Source organism: Nerophis lumbriciformis, linkage group LG20 (assembly GCF_033978685.3).
Source record: "Nerophis lumbriciformis linkage group LG20, RoL_Nlum_v2.1, whole genome shotgun sequence".
Classification (NCBI taxonomy): Eukaryota; Metazoa; Chordata; class Actinopteri; order Syngnathiformes; family Syngnathidae; genus Nerophis; species Nerophis lumbriciformis.
Window position 1 is genome coordinate 24,897,606 of NC_084567.2, and position 23,227 is coordinate 24,920,832.

Sequence of the window (23,227 nt, forward strand, 5' to 3'; positions counted from 1 at the left end):
TTCCCTTTATTTCGAAAATCCTCAAACAAAATTGTTGCACTGCAGCTAAACGAACACTTGGTGTCAAACAATCTCTGTGAACCCTTTCAGTCTGGTTTCAGGGCAAATCACTCTACGGAGACAGTCCTCGCAAAAATGACTAATGATCCATTGCTAACTATGGATGCTGATGCGTCATCCATGTTGCTGCTACTTGATCTTAGCGCTGCTTTCAATACCGTCGATCATAACATTCTATTAGAACGTATCAAAACATGTATTGGTATGTCAGACATAGCCTTTTCTTGGTTTAACTCCTATCTTACTGACAGGATGCAATGCACCTCCCATAACAATGTGACCTAAGGTAACGTCCATAGTTCCACAGTTTGGTTTTTGGCCCTGCACTCTTCAGCATCTTCAAGATTATGACATCATACAGAAATATGGCGTTAGTTTTCACTGTTATGCTGATTATACCTAACCCTACATACCCCTATAGCTGATCAACACGTCTGTAGTCACCTGGAGGCGTGTCTAAATGAAATCAAACAATGAATGGACAGCAACTTTTTGCATCTAACGCTAAAAACAGAAATGTTAATTATTGGTCCTGCGAGACACCGACATTTATTTATTAATACCACCTTAACATTTGACAACAAAACAATTATACAAAGCGACTCGGTAAAATATCTCAGCATTATCTTCGACCCGACTCTCTCGTTTGAGTCACACATGAGTGTTACTAAAACAGGCTTCTTTCATCTGTGTAATATCTCTAAAATTTGTCCCATTTTGTCCACCACGACGCGGAGATCATTAATCATGCGTTCATTACGTCTCGTCTCGTTTACTGTATTGTATTATTTTCGTGTCTCCCTATGTCTAGCATTAAAAGATTACAGTTGGTACAAAATGCGGTTGCTAGACTTTTGATAAGGACAAGAAAGTTTAAACATATTACACCTGCACTGGTTTCCTGTACACTTATGATGACTTTAAGGTTTTACTACTTACGTATAAAATACTAAACGGTCTAGCTCCATCCTATCTTCTAAGAACTCTGGCTTATTAGTGATTCCCAGAGCCCAAAAAATGTCTGCGGGCTCCAGTAGTCTGGAATGCCCTACCGGCAACAGTTAGAGATGCTACCACAGTAGAAGTATCTTAAAACTCATATATACACCCGAGCCTTTAAATAGGCCCTGTTTTAGACCAGTTGATCTGCCGTCTCTCTTTTCTGCTCTGCCCCCACTCTCTTGCGTGAATAGGTTATCAGGTGGCCACAGATCAGCTTCCATGGAGCATTCGCTAGCTGTTCGAATTTGGGACCCGGGATCTATTGCACCGGTCACCCAAGGGGTGTCCCCACACTTGCGGTCCTTTCAAGGTTTCTCGCTGTCCCCATTGGGTTGAGTTTTTTCTTGCCCCGATGTGGATCTGAGGATGTCGTTGTGGCTTGTGCAGCCCTTCGGGATATTTGTGATTAAGGGCTATTTAAGTAAACTTTGATTGATTGATTGACGTTTTTAGACCGCAAGAAGTTGACTTACTTGTGTCGTATAAATATGTGGCCGGAATAGTGAAGTATTGTAAATGTGTCCATCAATGTACCGATATTAGTTATTGCTGTTTTTGTGTAAATGTGCATGTTATTTGAAAATGTTTACTTGTGATCTTGTGTTTTACTTTTTTTTTGTTGTTGTTGTTTTTTTGCTGTGTAGATCAAGGAGGACATGAACTTGGACAATGCAATTTATAGAACAGATCAAAAAGAAATGACACAAAATATGTCTTTAACAGTTTGGATGATCATTTAAAAATAAAGTATTTACGTAACCTGTATAAATTATGTGCTGAAACTGCAGTTGTTGTGATTAATTTCCTATGCAGTCATTGCAAATAATTATGAGATAATAACATTACACTATCCCAATATTTACAATTACTCGCTATAATGCAACCAATTTGACAAAATTAAAAATGTACATCAATTGTGAATCACATAATAATAAAGTAACTGCTAAAAAGGATTGAGTGGTGTTGCTGTATGGATGGACCGTGAGGACTCTCTGGGATATTTTCTGGATTGTTTTTAAAAGGTATATGTCCCACTACAACAAGCATTCAAAAGCATACAAATTAATCCACCATTAACAAATAATAAGGAATAACAGATTTAAATGGCTTGTCAACACGTGACACATCTTCATGACAACCACCTACCTTGATTGGTCGGCTCTAACCGCAAGAAAATCAGACGCCGGCGGTGCTGTTGGATCTTAACCGCTTCCTCTATAATAAGGTAAAGGACCAAGAGAACACAAAAAACGATTCGACATTCTTTTCTCAACATCGCGCAACTGAGCATCAGATACATGACATAAATTTAAAGGCGGGGACAACTGACGTAACCAGGAAGTGTCCCGTACCAGTTTACTCTCGCCAGGACCCACACTTTGTCAACCGCGTGGATGCAGTCCCCGTATTGAGACACAGCGAATGTACTACCATTGACTCTAGCCATGACTGACTTATTAGGCAATCTTTTCAAAACAGGGCTCCTTTTACTGCTATTCAGTTCTTGCCATGTTTTTTGTGTGATAGAAAGCTGTTTCTAGCTTTCATAGAAAGGTTCACATGAAAATAAATTAAAATGTTCATAAAAATGTATTTGGGTCAAGCCAAGCTTCACCACCACCTCCACCACATACACCATACACCATCCATCCGAGCAACAACAAATAACAGCAAGGCAACTACAATACAGGACACCACTTCCCATTTAACCACCCACATTTTGGCAAGAACAACAGTCCATGCTTTCACACCCTAAACCCATTCAGGTACAACCGCAACCACCACCTTCTTTACCAAAACAGCAGCAGGTCTCTTGGTATACAGTGCAGGACCATAGCCCTACAACCCACATGGACCCCCCTGTACAGCAATCAAGGCAAACTAACATTTCCCCTCCAACCAATGACACCCCTACTGTATGTGATTTATTGCACAGGCAAAATGAGATTGCAACATTACAAATGTCATTGCAAACCTCTCATCTATTCCCACCAAGGGAGATTCCCTATTTTGATGGTGATCCATTACTGTACAGAACCTTTGTCAGAGCATTTGTGCAATGTATTGAGAAAAACACAAGCAACAAAGTAGACTGCTTGTAATATCTGAAAATGTACACTAGGGGTAGCTGTCAACACATGCCCCCAGATAGAGGCTATGAGATGGCAAAGTATTTGTTGGAAAAACACTTTGGTGACCAGTACCAGATAACAGCAGCTTACATGGAGAAAGTGTTTAACTGGCCTTTGGTGAAGTCTGAAGATGTACGAGCTCTGCAAGCCTCCTCACTTTACCTTCGAGAATGTTGCACTGCCATGGAAAACGTGCAGTATATGCAGGAACTTAATATGCCAGCTAACATGAAAACTGTGATCTTCAAGCTGCCGTACAGGCTGCGAGATAGCTGGAGAGTCTCTGCATGCAACATATTGGAAAACCACCATCGCAGACCTCAGTTCTCAGACATTGTTGCATTCATTGAGCGACAGGTGAAAATGGTCTCTGACCCGGTCTTTGGAGACATTCAGAATGCACCACAGACTACAGGCAGTAAACCTGTGAAAGGAATGAAATCACAAGGTAAACCCAAATTCAAAAGGTAACAGTTTTGCCACGACCATTACTATCGAAACCCCTGAAGCGGAAGATCAAACCAGATTTAAACCTGCTCCAAAGCAAAGTGCATCTGCTCATACCACAAACGCCTGTGTATGCTGCTTTAAAGAAAGGAATCTGTTTTGGGTGTCTTCATGTTGGACATCTTAGCAGGCATTGTGACAAGCACTTGACCTGCAAGGTATGCAAGCAAAACCATCCAAGTCTGCTTCATATTGGTCAGAAGGAAAGCGCAAGCAACATAAATGCAAACCAAAATAAGGCAAGGAAACTATCTGTGAGTAATGCAAACATGTGGACAAACGGGGGCTGGTAACGGAAATGAAATTCTGTCAATACTGCCTGTACAGATAAAGTCCAGCAAAGGACACAGTCATACAAACCTTTGCATTCCTGGATCCAGGCAGCACAGATACATTTTGTTCTGAAAGCTTGATGACAAAGCTCACCTTGAATGGAATAAAAACTAAAATCAGTCTCCTAACCATGGGCCAAAAACATCAGTTTCCAGTCACATGCTGACGGACTTAGAGATTTCAAGCCTCACTGGGCAACAGTTCTACAACCTTCGCAAGGTCTACACCCAAAAAAGGATGCCCGTAACGACAAGCAAGCTCATCAAGAAGAGGAGTTGGCTAAATAGCCATACTTGGATGGCGTCACTCTTCCTCGTATTCAAGATGTAGAGCTATTGATTGGGACCAATGCGTCTAAACTGCTTGAACCCTGAGAAGTAGTCAACAGTCGTGGAAATGGACCGTATGCCGTTAAGACCCTATTGGGGTGGGTCATTAATGGCCTTCCTGACTACAGTGAGAAGAGGAGTAAGATTGGCTGTTCCACTACTACTGTCAACAGGATCTTTATAACAAAGCTGGAGGAGCTGCTGCTCAATCAATATAACCATGATTTTAACGACAGGTCATTAGAAGACAAAGAAGAAATGTCTAGAGATGATATGAAGTTCATAAAAGGTCATGACTGATTCGTGCAAGCTTCAAGATGGACACTACACTTTGGAACTCCCCTTTAAAAAGGAAGGACGATGTGTCTCTGCTCAACAATCAGTGCGTTGCTAGGCAATGCATACTTGGTCTGAAAAGATGAAAGATTTCAAACATCTAATGTCACACAATGGCGGTACATTAATACCACTCAAAATCCTGCAGACAAAGCCTCAAGGGGAGTTAAAGTGGATGAGTTACTGACTCACAAAGGATGGATAGAAGGCCCTGAGTTTCTGAAGAAACCAAAGGAAGAGTGGCCAGCTATTGCAGTTATTGTTGATACTCCAAGTGCTACTCACCAACTGATCACTTACTTCTCCGATTAAAACAGTTGACGAGGTCAGTTGCCTAGATCCTGAAAATAAGAAGGACTCTACTGGAGATGAGTCAAAAGAGAAAACTACTAATTGATGACAAAATGGATCAGGAAATGATATGCATTAAAGCTGCACTGGGAAACCAAACTAACACCAGATGATCTTTCAAGAGCTGAGACAGCCATCATCCACTTTACTCAAGAGCAAAGATTCCCAGAGGAACTTGCTTTATTGAAATCTGGAAAGAGTACTGTGAAGAAAGACAGTTCCATATACAAGCTGGACCCCATTCTGGAAAATGGTTTGCTGAGAGTAGGAGGGAGATTGAGTAAAGCAGCATTGTCAGAGGATTTTAATTATCCCATTATCCTCGCAAAAGATCTCCATATCTCCGCTCTGATACTAAAACACATCCACGAACAACTGGGCCATGGTGGGAGAAACCATGTACTCTCCAAGCTGAGAATGAAATATTGAATCACAAGTGCTAATGCAGCCACAAGAAAAATCCTTTCAAACTGTGTCTTCTGTAAACGCTATAGAGGGAAATTGGGCAAACAGAAGATGTCAGACCTACCTGTAGAGAGGATCGCTGCAGACCTATCTCCATTTACCAACGTCGGAGTTTATCATTTTGGCCAAATTATTATCTGGAGGTCAAGAGAGATTGTTCATTGGAAAAGCGATATGGGGTCATCTTTACCTGTGTGGCATGTAGAGAAATCCATTTGGAAGTCGCCTACTCTTGGACACGGATTCCTGTATAAATGCTCTACGCAGGTTCATTTGTAGAAGAGGACCAGTCTCTCATTTAAGGTCTGACAATGGAACCAATTTTGTTGGTGCTGAAAGGGAGTTGAGAGAAGCACTCGCTGCTCTAAATCACAGCAAAGTACAGTCGGCATTTCTGGAGGAAGGAACACAGTGGAGCTTCAACCCACCAACAGCCTCTCACCAAGGAGGTGCATGGGAGCGCTTGATCAGAATGATCCGACGAACATTGACATCAGTTCTACGACAGCAAACCTTGAATGACAAAAGGATTTCAAACGGTGCTGTGTGAAGTCGAAGCGATCCTGAATGACCGCCCCATAAGAAAGTTGTCTGGGGATCCCAACGATCTAGAAGCCCTCACTCCCAATCACATTCTGACCATTCTTACCACCTGGATTATTCGAAAAATCAGACCTCTATCTCAAACGAAGATGGAGACAAGTCCAATACATCTCGGACCTATTTTGGAAACACTGTTTAAGAGAGTACTTACCTTTGCTACAGTGTTGGAGCAAACAGAGAAGAAGTTTAGTCCCAAATGACATTGTACTGATCGCAGACACTACCGTTCCACGTGACTCCTGGTTACTTGGAAGAGTCATGGAGACTTATCCGGATAAAAAAGGATTGGTGCGTTCTGCTAAAGTCCAAACTAAAACAAGCACAGCAAGAAGCTGAAGCATAAAAAAAAAAATCTCAAAGATGATTATTATTTGTTTATGTTTATGGCCCCATTGTTATTATTATTTTGAATTGTTCATGGCATCCTGCCCTTCTCAATTGGGGGCCGGAGTGTTGAAGCCACATTTCCTTATTTGTTTATATTGTTTTTATTTTGTTTTCTCTAATTGATTGCTGGCTTCTGTTCATGCTGAATTTCCTTTTTGGCAGATTGCTCCGCCCACTTCCTCTTGAGAACCAGGAAGTGTTGAAAGGGATGGGACCGTTGCTATGGTACGGTTGCCATGGTAACCTCGTTTAATTGGGTTCAGGTGGGAGCACTCGGGGGCAATTGCATGGAGGACACAAACAGTTTTCGACCGTGCCGTGCGTGGTCATGTCTCGCTGCTGTGACAATGTTCCATTCAAGGTCAGCATACATGATGTTCTATAGCCTACATTTGATTTGATTTTAATAGCTTAAAATAAACCGATTGTCATATCCAAACATATTTCCACAGTACTGGACATTAAATCATTTGCACGCGTCAAACTAGTCAACACAGTCGCCCTCAGTATCAGCTTAAAGGTAAAGGCTGTACACTGTTTTATAAATATCTCCACGATGCCAGATCCAAAATACACATAAGCAGGTACCAACAGGTAGGAAAAGGTTGGTTTTGCATAATAGTGCCCCATTAAGTAAAAAGACAATCTTCCCCCCTCGTACAAGAGTTGCCTGAGGGACGTCTGAACTAATATAAAACTTGGAAAGAATAGATTTTTGCTGACCGGCTCTGGTTGTATTTTGGATAGAACTTGGCAGCCCTTCTTGGAATATTCAAATCAAACCACAATTCATCCAGAAGGTGAGTAAGCCTGCCCAGAATAAAACCAGGACAGAAGCCCAGTCATAATCACATTGCTGATCCGTGTGCATTCATCTCATCCGTCCATTTGATCTATCCTTATCCTTATTCTTTTTCTTGAGAGTTGTATCGCGGTGCAATGGTTTCCACCTTCAAACCTTGAATTGTGTTGTAGAAAGTTGGTTGGTTGGTGGGTGTTAGTTTATTTCCAACATGCACACAATTACAATGTAATACATCACATATTTCCAGTTGTTTCATTACAGCATGTCCGAAAAGGAGTAGGAAGAAGCAGAGTTTATTTCATCCTACCCCTTTTCGTATCATAGCAGTTTTATCCCATAAGTTTGTTCTCTATTTGTAAGACAACCGTGAATAAATTAACAAGTGAATGAATACATTAATATACAACAAGTTATTAAATATTATTAAACAACGATTAAAGTTATCATGAATAAATTGTTAAGTAATTTATGCTTCGCCTGTGAGATGAATAAGGTTCAATATGTTTATCAAGATTCTTCTTTATACTTTAGGAACACTTGCAAGTTTAAACAGTTTATTAAACTGAATCATATTAGTACATTGTTTGACTTCCTTGCTAAATTCATTCTATGACTTAAGTACAAACACTGATATGCTAAAGGTTTTTAGTGTTGTACGTGCATACAGATGTTTTGAATTCGATTTTTCTCTAAGGTTATATTTCTCCTATTTTGTTGGGAAGAATTGTTGTATGTTCTTGGGTAGCAGGTTTTAGTTTGCTTTGTATATTATTTTAGCTGATTGCAAATGCACCAAGTCATTGTTTTTCAATATGTTTGACTCAATAAATAAAGGGTTTGAATGTTCTCTATATCCAAACAAATGTTTTTTGTAACACCGTTAGTGAATGAAGCAAACTTTTGTAGTTATTTATCCATATTTCTACACAATAACTCAGATATGGTAACACTATTACACTATTTTGGCTGAATGAGCAGGTATCGGACACCTCGGTCTCCTCATCCATGCGGACTGGACACTCGCCGAGAGTTGGTGAGCGGCCGAGGGTGGAGTCGGCTCTCTTGGTTGCTTTGTTGGGTCTGCTCCTGTCTATGGCCATGCTCCCTCCACCCCAGCACACGATGGCGTGGAACACCGCAGAGGCCACCACAGTGTATATGTTTTGTTTTTTTGTCTTTTTACTTTTGTGGCTGTGTATAGACGTGGCTGGTTGCATCAGCTCTGCTCTTTTAATGTCTTTAATGTCCTTTGGGTTCTTAGATGTTTCCCTCTTACACACTTGTTTATGCGTGCTATGGCTATGAGGTTGTTTTTTTCCCCTCTCGGCCTCAGTCTGGACCCCCTCTGCAGGGGCCCAAGCTTAGACTGTTTTTTGTTGTTCTCCCAAGCGTTTACATGTTTCTCACCTTTTTTGTAAGGGGCGCCGGAAGTTGGCAGACCCGTCAGTGATCCTGTTCTGTCTCCCTGTAATGTTTGTCTGCTCTTGAATAGGATTGTGCTGAAAATCTTAATTTCCCCTCGGGGATTATTAAAGTATTTCTGATTCTGACTAGCGAGCAGTAGAGAATATGGAGTGATTTTTGGTCGAGAATTATTATTGATTATTGATGTGTTTCTTGCTACTTCATGTTGTATATTTATTTTTACATGAGATTTCTAGTTCATTTTATCATCTATTACTACACCAAAAAATAATTGATTTATTTTACCCTTGTAATGTCTGCTCTTATTTGTATCTGTGTTTGACTTTCTCTTCTACTGTTAACTAATAGCATTATTTTTGTTTCACTGAGATTTATAGTCTGTTTTTGTCAAACCATCTTTTTAATTTGTTAATTTCTTCTGTTATTATTTGTATTAGCTTCTGTGTGTTCTCTCCTGAACAAAACACTGTAGTGTTGTTTGCAAATAACTTAAAGGCCTTTGTAACTTAAATGTGATTTATACAAACATTGAACAATTTTGATCCCAGTATTGATCTTTGGCGTACACCACAAAATATATTTAGTTGTAGACGTGTGTTCTCCTATCTTTATGTATTGCTTTCTTTTGATTAAGTAGCTTCTTACCCAGTTTTGATGCCATACTGTTGTAATTTGTTTATGAAGATATTATGATTAATTGTGTCAAATGCTTTTGTTCGAGGCATAAACAGGGCTGCTGCCCAGTGTGTACCATCTATTGCGTTGGTAATCACTTTCGTTATTTCGATTAGTGCCATCGATGTTCAAATGTTGGCTCTGTATCCGTATTGGTTGTCTGTGAGTGTTCCACTTTTATTCATGAATTTGTCCAATCTGTTGTTAAACAATTTTTCGATAATTTGAGAAAATTGTTGAAGTACAGAGACAGAATAAAATAATAAAAAAAAAAAAAGAAAAAAAAGTGGAACGCTCACTAAAAACCAATACGGATACAGAGCCAACCCGTTTGTAAACCGGTGTTAGTCTCCAGTCTTAAAAATTGGTGCTACTTTTGCTATTTTAATTTTGTTTGTGAATTAGCCTGTTTGAAATGATAGGTTGCTGTTACACGTACAGTATGTTAAAGGTTCTGAAAGGTTCTGAAATCTCTTCAATAACCGTATTTATTGTTTCCATATCAATTCCGTTACAATCATTTGCGGTCTTGGGTTTCCATTTTTTCACAAAATTGGTTATTTCCTCTTTTGTCACACCCTTGAGTTAAAAGTTAAAGTTAAGTTAAAGTATCCATGATTGTCACACACACACACACTAGGTGTGGCGAAATTATTCTCTGCATTTGACCCATCACCCTTGATCACCCCCTGGGAGATGAGGGGAGCAGTGAGTAGCAGTGGTGGCCGCGCCCGGGAATCATTTTTGGTGATTTAACCCCCAATTCCAACCCTGGATACTGATTGCCAAGCAGGGAGGTAATGGGTCCCATTTTTATAGTCTTTGGTATGACTCGGGGTTTGAACTCACAACCTACCGATCTCAGGGCGGTTGTGATTTATGTCTACAGTGTCAGAATCTTTTCCTCCAGAGTTGGTCAAATATTTGCAGAGTATTTATTAAAGCTTTCAACTACTTTGTTCATGTTGTCATTTTTTACATTTACGTTTGAGAAGTATTCAGGGTAATTCTTCTTAGCACCATTTGTATTAAAACTATTTATGATGCCCAATGTTGCTCTCATGTTATTTTTCTAATAACTGACTAATATTCTTTCCTACATGTTAGTAGTATGCTAGTTAGCCTGTTCTTATACATTTTGTACTTGCGTTTTGCCTCTGTATATCTTTGTGTTATAAATGTTCTTTATGCAATATATTGTTCTTGTTGCAAGCATTTTTTGGTCCTTCTATCATTCATGATTGATTGTTTCTATTTTAATTCCTAGTAAGTTGTTTCAATGGACAAGGTTTGCATCATCGACATCGTTTTCAATGTATACATTGTCCCAACTTTGATCTTACAAAAAATTAGTAGAAAAAGTAGATGTAGAATCTCAATTCCTTGACAATACATTGGACATGTTCTATTTTGCTGGGGGGGGGGGTTTAATGTTCAGTGGTATTTTTTAGTCATCAGGAGCCTTTTATTGCTTGTCCATTAAATCTTGTTGCTTTTTATTCTTCACAATCTCTATGATTAGAAAAAGCTCTATACAAATATAATCACTTCACTTTCTTTCAGTTAGACGTCTCCTTCCCTAATTCACATTTGCCCTTTTTGATCTGATCTGATGTCTTGGTCTTCATTTGATCTGATATCTCCTTTTTTATCCGAGTTTCCTTTCACAAAAGCTTTCATTGACTCATTTGAAATGTCTTTCATTACCTCTCTTCTTGTGTAACTTCATATTTTGCACATTTGTGATGGTTGGCTTTTCAACAAATCAGGACCGCACAGGAGACAAAGTTTGAACCAAGGCTTCAGCAATAAATTATGTTATGTGCTCAAAATCTGGGATCAGCAAAGTGGTACAAAACCTCCAGTAATCTATTGGTACCACCTAATATTGCACTTTTTGAAGGGAGACAAAGACGCCATCTACTTGATGTGTGAGGCACTTATCTTTTTTACACTTAACTACTAATTGGGGCACCACATTTATTAGAGCAGAGGTCATTGTTATGGTAATGTAATTTTATAATTCATACACAATGGGATAAAGCTTATTTTACGGAACTATTTTATGTAATATATAATAGATGAGGGCAAAATTGTTAGTACCCTTATTCCAAGAAGGAAAAACCCACAGGAAGCTCTAAAATAATCAGAAACGACAAATGTGATACATTTACAAAACCATAACAAATGGAAATCAGATATTACTTTAAAAATGCTTAGTGTAAATGGCCTGGACAAAAATGATGATAATCTAATAATTTCTTGCACAACCTTTTGATGCACGCGCCCACACACATCCATTCAAATGCAAGTCACAATGTCTAAAGGCTAAAAGTGATTACATTTTTTAATAAGAAGGCAAATACCAATATTGTATTGTCAGAGGAGGGTTCAGTAGTCCACTAAGATAAATCCATTCTTCAAAAGTAGAAATCCAAAATAAAGGCTGATTTTTTTATTAAAATCAGATCTGTAGTTTTTTTTAACATATCAATAACATTGAAATGAATAGTGGAACCCCTAAATATCACTACAACCCAAACTATTTACAAAAATAATAAAAGAATAGTGGAATGATTTTGCAGATTTACAGTAACAATATACTTAATCACATCATGTGATTAATTAACCTTTTTTGGCTTCTGATTTTTCCACATGACAAACGCAGTGAAGGCCCCTGTGGAGATAAAAGATAAGGAATTAATGATAAATGCAAAACGCAGAACTGATTGTGTCATGCGGGGAAGTTAATGAGGGTAGAGGTAATTTCTATGTACGAGTGTGAAGCTTACCAATACAAAGGAGTAGTACTACGGCTGCAATGCCAGGCAGAATTACAGAATACTCCCGTGGAAGAAAATACTTGTGGAGTACATGATTGCTGTCTACGAAAGGCTGGAAACGAAAAAGGATGACAACATTTCAGTTTAAAAGCTGTCCTATATGAACAATAACAAAAGCAGTTCGATCATTTGACAGTTGCAATAAGACCTTTCGGATGGACACTAGGAATCGCGATATATATTGCAGCCTCTTACAATAATGAGATATCACAATATATGATTTATAATATAAATGATAACATAAGCATTTCAAAATGGTTTACAAATGCTCCTAATTTGGCTGCTGAGGTATGCAGTAACATATTATTTACGGTTGCATTATTTTATCTGATACCTGATTGAAACATACATAGTTTAAAGCGGAACTGCATTTTTTGGGTTGGATCGATATTTTTTTACTGTTAAATTTATTTTTTGTCGTTTTTGTTACTGTTTACAAACTAAAAAAATAAGTCCCTGAACATAGGAGGGCTTTAAGGATAAAATCCTAAAGATTTAATCGGAGCCAATAGTAGGAAATATTTCAAATATTAATTGATATTGTTACACTGCCATTCCATGATCAAAATTGTAATGATTCAATGATCCTGAAAATTTTAAGTAGCAGTATCAGCATTGTCAGGCCAACACATGATGTAACTACTTTATATTGAATCAAGTTCGTTACACAAATTTAAAAAAACTTCATTTTAGGAACAAGTTTTTACCCTACTAATCGTGGATAAAAAAATATTTTGTGTCAAAACACAAACTCAGAAGTGTCTGGAGAGGTTTTTAATACATGGTATATCTGAGGAGTTGAATCAGAGAAAACACATAAATAAAAAGTGTGATTAAAAAAATATTCAAATATAAAAATGATTTTTTTCTTTTGATCGTTAGGTAATTTTAATTTCTCTGTCTGGCCCAATAGTTTAGTCACAAGTCCGCATTGTGGGCAGAATTAGTTCAGGTGAGTCCTGAGTGGTGACCAATGTTCCCTCTAAGGTGCGCACTGCTTCCATGTTTGGTGCGCATGGTACATCTTAAACCGAATCTAAAAGTCAACTTGAACTGTAAAAAAAACACATTATGTACAACTTTCCAATGTAACTTAGTTCAATACATGTTTTATGACCAGCCAGGGGCATCATTAGGTCTCAAGATGAGGGGGGGGGGGCAGAGTCCCCAATTGATTCACATGATTTTTGCACTTGCAATATTTGTTTGCTCACAAGAGGTGGTGGAGTTATTGTTGTTCATATATCGGAATTTCTGATGATAATTATATGTGAATGAGCTCGGCTTTCTTTTTTTCAGAGCTAAAACAAGTGGCAGAAATCTAACCATAATGCTAACAATTTCGATTTGGTTTGCTAGACAGGTTTTCCCTCTATCGAAATGGGGAGCACCTGGTTTATTAATTACCGTATTTTTCGAACTATAAGTCGCAGTTTTTTTTCATAGTTTGCGATTTATATATTTTTTTCCTTCTTTATTATGCATTTTCGGCAGGTGCGACTTATACTCCGGTGCGACTTATACTCCGAAAAATACGGTACATGGGACTGTTAGCTCTTAGCTGGAGCGAATTGTTACTTCCAACAGTTGTAAAAACGTACTTTATTGAAAAACTTCAGTATGTCCATCTTGTAGGCTAGTTCTCTTAATGACTGTGGCAGGGCTTGCTCTGTGTGAACAGAACCTGACTAACATGACAACAGTATTATACTGACAGCGTTTCACATCTATTTAATTCAGGTACAACCAACATTAGTTACGTCAGTTAAATTTAATGTTAATGTTATGTTGACGGTAGGGTTGCAACTAAGGCTGGGCGATATGGTGTTTTTTTAAATATCTCAATATTTTTAGGCCATATCTCGATATTTTGCCTTAGCCTTGAATGAACACTTGATGCATATAATAACAGCAGTATGATGATTCTGTGCCTACATTAAAACCTTCTTGTTCATACTGCATTAATATATGCTCATTTTAATCTTTCATGCAGAGAGGGAAATCACAACTAAGTCAATTGACCAAAACTGTATTTATTAAACAGTTATTAAGCAGTGGCACAAACATTCATGTCATTTCAAAACAGAAAGTGCAAGATTGTCAGAGACATTTTAAAACAAGTTATTAGTGCACTTTTGTGCATGATGTCACTAAGATGACATATCAAAACAACACTAAATTAAAGTGCACTTTTTGTACAGAACGCCACTACAATAGTTTAAAACAAATAAAGTGCACTTTTGTGCATGATATCACACAAGATATTTCAATAACTGTCAAATAGAAATGAGCTGCATAATAGGAAATCAAATAGTGTATGTCCTTCGCTATGTGGTAGGTTCCTGCGGACGTTATCTTCTTCTGTTGACTATGTTTTTCATACGGTGTGGATGTGGAAATGGTTGCCTCGGCATTTTGTTGGTGTGGCACCGAAAGGAGATGTTGACATGCGTAGTTTCAAACACTCTTCATTCTCTAGCGGGTGACTTTTCAAATGATGCTACATATTATCAGTAATGCTACTTTTTGTAGCAACGCTTTTTCCCCACACTTGACAAATTACGGTTGTCTGTTCGACATATTCCCACTTGAAGCCAAACCACCGCCAGACAATGGACCCCCTGCTGTTTTTCTTGGGAATTAATTCTTCCTTCATTTGTTACCAGATTCGCACCTTCTTTCTCTCGTATTACCGCTCGCACCACAGCTAGCGTTACCCATGCCGCTACCTCTCTGCTCCGCGAGGGCGTATACGTATGTGACGTATGTAATAAGGTGCGCTTGTTTTATGTCTCTGTGAGAAGGACAGACAACAAAGAGTGAGAAACACCTGTAGTGTAATGCCCGCAACTAAAAGCAACTGCGTGAGAACGCATACTCGAATATCACGATTTAGTCATTTTCTATATCGCACAGAGACAAACCCGCGATATATCAAGTATATCGATATATCGCCCAGCCCTAGTTGCAACTAACGATTATTTTGATAGTCGATGAGTCAACAATTATCTTAACGATTAGTCCACTTATCAGATAATAAGGTGTACACATTAATGGCTCTAATTTTTTCATCGACTTCTAAATTATTTTAGGCATGTGATTACGAACAACAAAGATGACTAATTAATTAATAAATATTTATTTATTCTGTAACTGTGCTGCTCATTCAGCTGTTACAAAAATTAAAGTGACTTAAAATGTTGTCCATTTAAAATAAAATAAAGGCAAAGTACAAAAAAAACAATTAACCTTGTTTATGTATTTAAAAAACAGTTAAAATAGCAGCAATGAAACAAACAACAAAACACAAAATCTAACTACCTGAAAAAGAAAAGTATTTTGGGATGTTTAAAAAGCTGCACATTAGTGTATTGATTATTGATTAACTCTTGGCAGTTTTAGCACTCTAACATACTCAATGTGTAGAATTCTGTATTTGATTAATTATTAAAATGTTGGCTATTTAATAGATTGTATGTTTAATCTTAGGATACCTTCGCATTGGTGCCTGTCTCTCTCTCTGTGTGTGTATGTGTGCGTGTGTGTGGTTCGCATTTGTTGGAGGGCCTTTTTTTCGGCATTGCAAATTGACGTTGCTTTAAAACGTACTTGAATTGATGTAGATAAAGTTTAGCAGGCTGACTTTGTCTAATATGGTAGTTATTAACAAGATCTGATGGCTCAGGCACAGCTCATTTTATTACCTATTCTGTGTTATGTGTTTTATGTTGCACCAAGAACAATTCCTAGTTTGTGAACCCGTTCTCAAACAATGGCAATAAAAACCATTCTGATTTTTCACACAACCGGTAGAAGCTTGTAAGCATCCTCCCTCCAAATGTCCGACGACATGTCTCTGCTTTGAATGCTTACATATCTCAGATGTACTGCCATAAAAACAAGATCCGCTTTGCAAAATGAGCAAGGTTTTTAACAAGTATAAGAAGAACTATCCTCAAACTGTACATGTTATCACTGGCAATGTTTTTGCGAGTGACCCACTTCTGCCCGGAAAAACCAGAGTGATGACGTCACGACTATATAATAAATAATAATAATAAATATAATTGTCGGCGACAAATTTTATTGTCGACATTTGCCGACTAATCATTGCAGCCATAGTTGACAGCACATTTTGGATTAGATTATGTTTAAAGTAAAAGTGGACTTCACTGCGTTACGTTGTTTTCTGGAGATGTAGCCGTGCTGTGCATGACCAAAGATCATATATTGAGAGAGGATGACCTACCGCGTGGTGATGTACAGCACACACGATGTGCTACATATAGTACATCTGCAGTCAGTCATATCATGTTATTTTTGTCAATTCAAAAAATACTGAGGACATGACTTCGATGTCTTTAATGGTAGTTACGGTCATGCGCTGTAGGTACCACAGGTGCAGCTGCGGTGGAGTAAGGTAACTGCGAAAAACGTGGACTTACTGGTGGATTGGATTGAGCAATAAGCGCTGACAAAGGGTCTCCACCTTACACTGTGAAGTGAAGGGAAACCAAATGATTTATGATCATAATGAATAAAGACAGGTTATATAGGGACGGCGTGGCGCAGTGGAAGAGTGGCCGTGCGCGACCCGAGGGTCCCTGGTTCAATCCCCACCTAGTACCAACCTCGTCATGTCCGTTGTGTCGTGAGCAAGACACTTCACCCTTGCTCCTGATGGGTGCTGGTTAGCGCCTTGCATGGCAGCTCCCTCCATCAGTGTGTGAATGTGTGTGTGAATGGGTAAATGTGGAAGTAGTGTCAAAGCGCTTTGAGTACCTTGAAGGTAGAAAAGCGCTATACAAGTACAACCCATTTATCATTTATTATTTATCATTTATTCAAACACACATTCCTGCATATTTATATTGAATTTTCTGCAGTTTTTTCCATATGCATATTTGCTGTCAACATACGTACTGCACACGTACTTGTTTTGTAGGTTAGCAAACTAAGCATGTGTCTGACTTATAAAAAAGCAACTGCAGCAGTGTCAATTTTTTAATCAGCTGATGGCAGAAGTACCAGGGAGATCACACTCTTCTTCCACAAGCTCCATGATCACTTGGATGCTAGTTAACCAGAGGGTGAATTCAAAAGAGTGGTCTGTATTTGACATCATTCAATATTTATTAATTATTATTTTTAAGTAATGACATCTTTAAAGAAAGAAAAGCATGTATGGCAGCTTTGCGTTATTACAGTTAACATTGCAATTTTTTCTCGTTCAATTTCTTTCTCTCTTTTTTATTTATTTATTTATTTTTTTAAATAGTATTTTTTAAATGTGCCGCGGTCCATCCATCCATCCATCTTCTTCCGCTTATCCGAGGTCGGGTCGCGGCGGCAGCAGCCTAAGCAGGGAAGCCCAGACTTCCCTCTCCACAGCCACTTCGCCCAGCTCCTCCCGGGGTATCCCGAGGCGTTCCCAGGCCAGCCGGGAGAGATAGTCTTCCCAACGTGTCTTGGGTCTTCCCCACGGCCTCCTACCAGTCGGACGTGCCCGAAACACCTCCCTAGGGAGGCTTTCGGGTGGCATCCTGACCAAATGCCCGAACCACCTCATCTGGCTCCTCTCGATGTGGAGGAGCAGCATCTTTACTTTGAGCTCCTCCTGGATGACAGAGCTTCTCACCCTATCTCTAAGGGAGAGCCCCGCCACCCGGCGGAGGACACTCATTTCGGCCGCTTGTACCCGTGATCTTGTCCTTTCGGTCATGACCCAAAGCTCATGACCATAGGTGAGGATGGGAACGTAGATCAACCGGTAAATCGAGAGCTTTGCCTTCCGGCTCAGCTCCTTCTTCACCACAACGAATCGATACAGCGTCCGCATTACTGAAGACGCCGCACCGATCCGCCTGTCGATCTCACGATCCACTCTTCCCTCACTCGTGAACAAGACTCCGAGGTACTTGAACTCCTACACTTGGGGCAAGATCTCCTCCCCAACCCGGAGATGGCACTCCACCCTTTTCCGGGCGAGAACCATGGACTCGGACTTGGAGGTGCTGATTCCCATCCCAGTCGCTTCACACTCGGCTGCGAACCGATCCAGTGAGAGCTGAAGATCTTGGCCAGATGAAGCCATCAGGACCACATCATCTGCAAATAGCAGAGACCGAATCCGGCAGCCACCAAACCAGATACCCTCAACGCCCTGACTGCGCCTAGAAATTCTGTCCATAAAGGTTATGAACAGAATCGGCGACAAAGGGCAGCCTTGGCGGAGTCCAACCCTCACTGGAAACGGGTCCGACTTACTGCCGGCAATGCGGACCAAGCTCTGACACTGATTATACAGGGAGCGGACTGCCACAATAAGACAGTCCGTTACCCCGGTCTGTTAAAAAAAATAGTTGCGGGCCGCAATTGGCCCCCGGGCTACACTTTGGACACCTCTGCCTTAGGTCCTGTCCTTTTTGGCCCTTGCAATTTTTTTTGGTAATGTAATTTACATAACTAAGGTGTTGCTGTAGCATGTTTACTTCAGATGCAGTGAGTAGTCATTTGTTCAACTCCTTTAGTTATACTCGTGGTGTTCCTCAAGGTTCCATTGTAGGTCCTCTCTTTTTCATCATTCTGACTATTCAAATGTTTGCCGGCAAGGTTAGTTAAAAAAAACTTGTGAGACTTATATTTTTGAAGCAGGTTCTGAAAAACACTAAAGTGCTATCAGAGATGATCTTTGACTAGCTTTTTGCAGAAGGTCCTTCAAAACAGCAAAGCACTCCTATAACAAAATAAATAGTATGTATATTAAAATTAGTCTAATATAAATTACTTGTATAACTATTTATTATTTTATTAAGTCATGTAATTTCTTGTATCACGTTATGGAAACTGGCATAGCCAGTGTGAATGTCTGATGCTGATCACAGTATGCTAAGAAAGTTTGTGGGTTTGCTCAAACTCAAAAAAAAAGTTAGAGGGAACATTGGTCAACAGGTTAAAAAAAGTTGTTTTTGCTTAAATGACCCTTTTGAACATTTTTGTGTAATGTAACTATTGAGTTTGTTTTTTAAAATTGTAAATATGTTGGTGAAATTCCCAATTGTAGAACCTTTAGAGGATTCTAATTTTTAATTTGTACTTTGCGTTTTACGTTTTGAATTCACCAAAATATTAAAAGAACAGTTTTCCGACCTACCAGAATGATGACCCAGATAGAATAGTAAGTCATCAGCAGAAGACTGAAGACAATCAGACTCATGCCGGCAGCTTGATCCACTCCCGTAGCCTGAAAACCAAGTAAACACAAAACCCTGAGAATTAAATTCCGTAGGGCAGGGGTGTCAAATTCATTTTAGCTCAGGGTTGCATGGAGGAAAAAATGTACACACGGGACCAGACTATTAAAATCATGGCATTAAAACTAAAAAATGAAGATAACTTCAGATTTTTTTCTTTGTCTTACTTTGGCCAAAAATACAACAAACACATTCTGAAAATATTACAATACAAATTTAGAAGAAAATACCGGCAGTGGTAAAGTTTAGATCCATGAAGGAAAGAAGAAAGTGAATGAATGTTTATAACTGAATAAATTCACATATGCATAAAGATTTGTTTTCTTTTGTATTATTTTTTTAATGAATTAAGTAATGTTGATGACAACCTTTTTCCAAAACACAATATAGAATGTGAGATGTAACAGGATAATGCATACATTTATCATTTGTTTTCAAAATGGTTACAAAAGAGTGGGACCTGATGAGGTCCCTGGGACCCCATTTTGAAAAATCCTAGCGCCAACACTGGTGGAGTATTGGTGCGTGCAAAACAGCAACAGGTGGCTGTGGCCTGTTGTAATACTAATCAAATATCATCCCGCGGGCCTTGACTTTGACACATAGGCCGTAAGGGTTTCATGTTTCTTTGTTCTTGCGAGTCACGTTTACAGAGGGCTTAGAACTTATTACAAAACAAATATAATGCTTGATGTACACAGACTGGGATGCATTCATGATTTAAGAAGCTTTAGTGACTGCGTGGGTTCCCTACGGGTACTCCGGCTTTCTCCCACCTCCAAAGACATGCACCTGGGGATAGGTTGATTGGCAACACTAAATTGGCCCTAGTGTGTGAATTTGAGTGTGAATGTTGTCTGTCTATCTGTGTTGGCCCTGCGATGAGGTGGCGACTTGTCCAGGGTGTACCCCGCCTTCCACCCGAATGCAGCTGAGATAGGCTGCAGCGACCCCAAAAGGGACAAGCGGTAAAAAATGGATGGATGGATAGTGTCATTTCTATAGTTATGTATGAGACATGCCAAGAATTGAAAAACAAATGTCAGGTGAGGAACATTTTCCCAACTTTGAGGCTGAAGTGCTAACCCACACTTGAGTAAACAAAAGAAGGCAGCCAAATGTAAGGCCTATTATGTTTTTAATACAACCAGCCTAACATTTCCAAATAATTATATGTTTGAACATATTACGCCTATACTGGCTCACCTGCACTGGCTTCCTGTGCATTTAAGATGACTTTAAGGTTTTACCATTTATGTATAAAATACTAAACGGTCTAGCTCCATCCTATCTTGCTGATTGCATTGTACCATACGTCCCGGCCAGAAATCTGCGTTTAAAGAACTCCGGCTTATTAGTGATTCCCAGAGCCCCAAAAAAGTCTGCAGGCTTTAGAGCGTTTTCTATTCGGGCTCTATGTTTTACAGATAGTCATCAAGCCGCTTCAAATGCGCCGTTTTGTGGGCGGTCTTATTTACGTGGCTCACTTTCGGCAGCGTCTTCTCCCCGTCATCTTTGTTGTAGCGGTATAGCGTGCAAGGACGGGATTGGAAGAAGTGTCAAAAGATGGAGCTAACTGTTTTAATGACATTCAGGCTTTACTTAAATCAATAACGGAGCAGCATCTCCTCATCCGCCGGAAATGTGTCCCGTGAAAAACAGTCCGACCGGAACTCTAATAACTAAAGTTCCTTGGGTGAATTATGTAAACTCACTACGTATGTTTTAGCGCTTTCATGGCAGATATAAGTAAGACCTTTACACTACTTTATATTAGAAATAGCAACACCAAAGGGTGAATGTCCCATAGCAAGCTTATCGACTACGGACTACAAATGTGGACGTGCGCAATTTTTCAAGACTTATGCAGATCCCAAATACAGATCAGCAGGCACCAGAAGGTAAGAAAAGTTGCTTTTGCATAATATTGCGAAACAAAACGCCAGATAATATGTCTTACCTTATACACGCACCATAATAATACTTGTGTGTTGAAGCACAGTACAATCCATCAAGCGGTGCGGCTTAATAGCTTACCAGTCATACTAAAATATTTTAATAGATTTTTGAGTGCCGTGTGTAATGTTCTATATTTTCAATGAAACATATAAAATGTTGGGGTTGTTTACTTAAGTCATCTTACGGTCTACACGTATCTCTTGTGTGTGACTGCCATTATATTGCAGTCTACACGTATCTTTTATGTTTGACTGCCATCTACTGGTCACACATATTTCACCATGTACCAAATAAAATAGCTTCGAGGTCGGTAAGCATAACCAGAATTATTCCGTATGTTAGGCGCACCGGGTAATAAGGCGCACTGTCAAGTATTGAGAAAAAAAAAAGGATTTTAAGTGAACCTTATAGTCCGGAAAATACGGTACTGTTATCAGCTTTTTTCTTGGTGTGTAATATAGTGCTTTATTTTATTATTCATCTATACATAGTGCAATTATCTGTGCGAAATATTTATTATTTATTACTCATCTTTAGTTTATCATTACGTATTACTTTTGTTACTTTATTTACAAAATATGGACTGCAACCACATAAGTTCCCCAGTGAAGTATTAACAAAAGTACACTATACTGCCAAAAGTATTTGGCCACCCATCCAAGTGATCAGAATCAGGTGTCCTAATCACTTGGCCCGGCCACAGGTATATAAAATCAAGTACTTAGGCATGGAGACTGTTTCTACAAACATTTGTGAAAGAATGGGCCGCTCTCAGGAGCTCAGTGGTTTCCAGCGTGGAACTGTCATAGGATGCCACCTGTGCAACAAATCCAGTCTTGAAAAGTCCTCGCTCCTAAATATTCCAAAGTCTACTGTCAGCTTTATTATAAGAAAATGGAAGAGTTTGGGAACAACAGCAACTCAGCCACCAAGTGGTAGGCCACATAAACTGACAGAGAGGGGTCAGCGGATGCTGAAGCGCAAAATGTGCTTTATAAATAAAGTTGATTTGATTTGATAGTGCAAAGAGGTCGCCGACTTTCTACACAGTCAGTTGCTACAGAGCTCCAAACTTCATGTGACCTTCCAATTAGCCCACGTACAGTACGCAGAGAGCTTAATGGAATGGGTTTCCATGGCCGAGCAGCTGCAACTAAGCCATACATCACCAAGTCCAATGCAAAGCGCCAGATGCAGTGATGTAAAGAACGTCGCCACTGGACTCTAGAGCAGTGGAGACGCGTTCTCTGAAGTGATGAGTCACACTTTTCCATCTGGCAATCTGATGGACGAGTCTGGGTTTGGAGGTTGCCAGGAGAACGGTACATTTCGGACTGCATTGTGCCGAGTGTGAAATTTGGTGGAGGAGGAATTATGGTGTGGGGTTATTTTTCAGGAGTTGGGCTTGGCCCCTTAGTTCCAGTGAAAGGAACTTTGAAAGCTCCAGGATACCAAAACATTTTGGACAATTCCATGCTCCCAAACTGTGGGAACAGTTTGGAGCGGTCCCCTTCCTCTTCCAACATGACTGTGCACCAGTGCACAAAGCAAGGTCAATAAAGACATGGATGACTGAGTCTGGTGTGGATGAACTTGACTGGCCTGCACAGAGTCCTGACCTGAACTCGATAGAACACCTTTGGGATGAATTAGAACGGAGAATGAGAGCCGGGCCTTCTCGACCAACATCAGTGTGTGACCTCACCAATGAATGAATGAAAGAATGATGGAAAATTCCTATAAACACACTCCGCAACCTTGT

At 39.5% G+C, this 23,227-nt stretch overlaps 1 protein-coding gene across 2 annotated transcripts in view; it reads right to left on the bottom strand.

Annotated features, from left to right (window-relative positions):
• The window catches only part of pip5kl1 (phosphatidylinositol-4-phosphate 5-kinase-like 1), an 82,851-nt gene that overhangs the window by 57,652 nt on the left and 1,972 nt on the right, over positions 1-23,227 (bottom strand). For both annotated transcript variants that reach the window (XM_061980641.1, XM_061980642.1), the window contains exons 2-4: positions 19,407-19,496; positions 12,203-12,305; positions 12,041-12,087 (exon numbers count right to left, since the gene is read on the bottom strand). In XM_061980641.1, the coding sequence (XP_061836625.1) occupies positions 12,041-12,087; positions 12,203-12,305; positions 19,407-19,496 (240 nt within the window). The remainder of the gene's footprint in view (positions 1-12,040; positions 12,088-12,202; positions 12,306-19,406; positions 19,497-23,227) is intronic.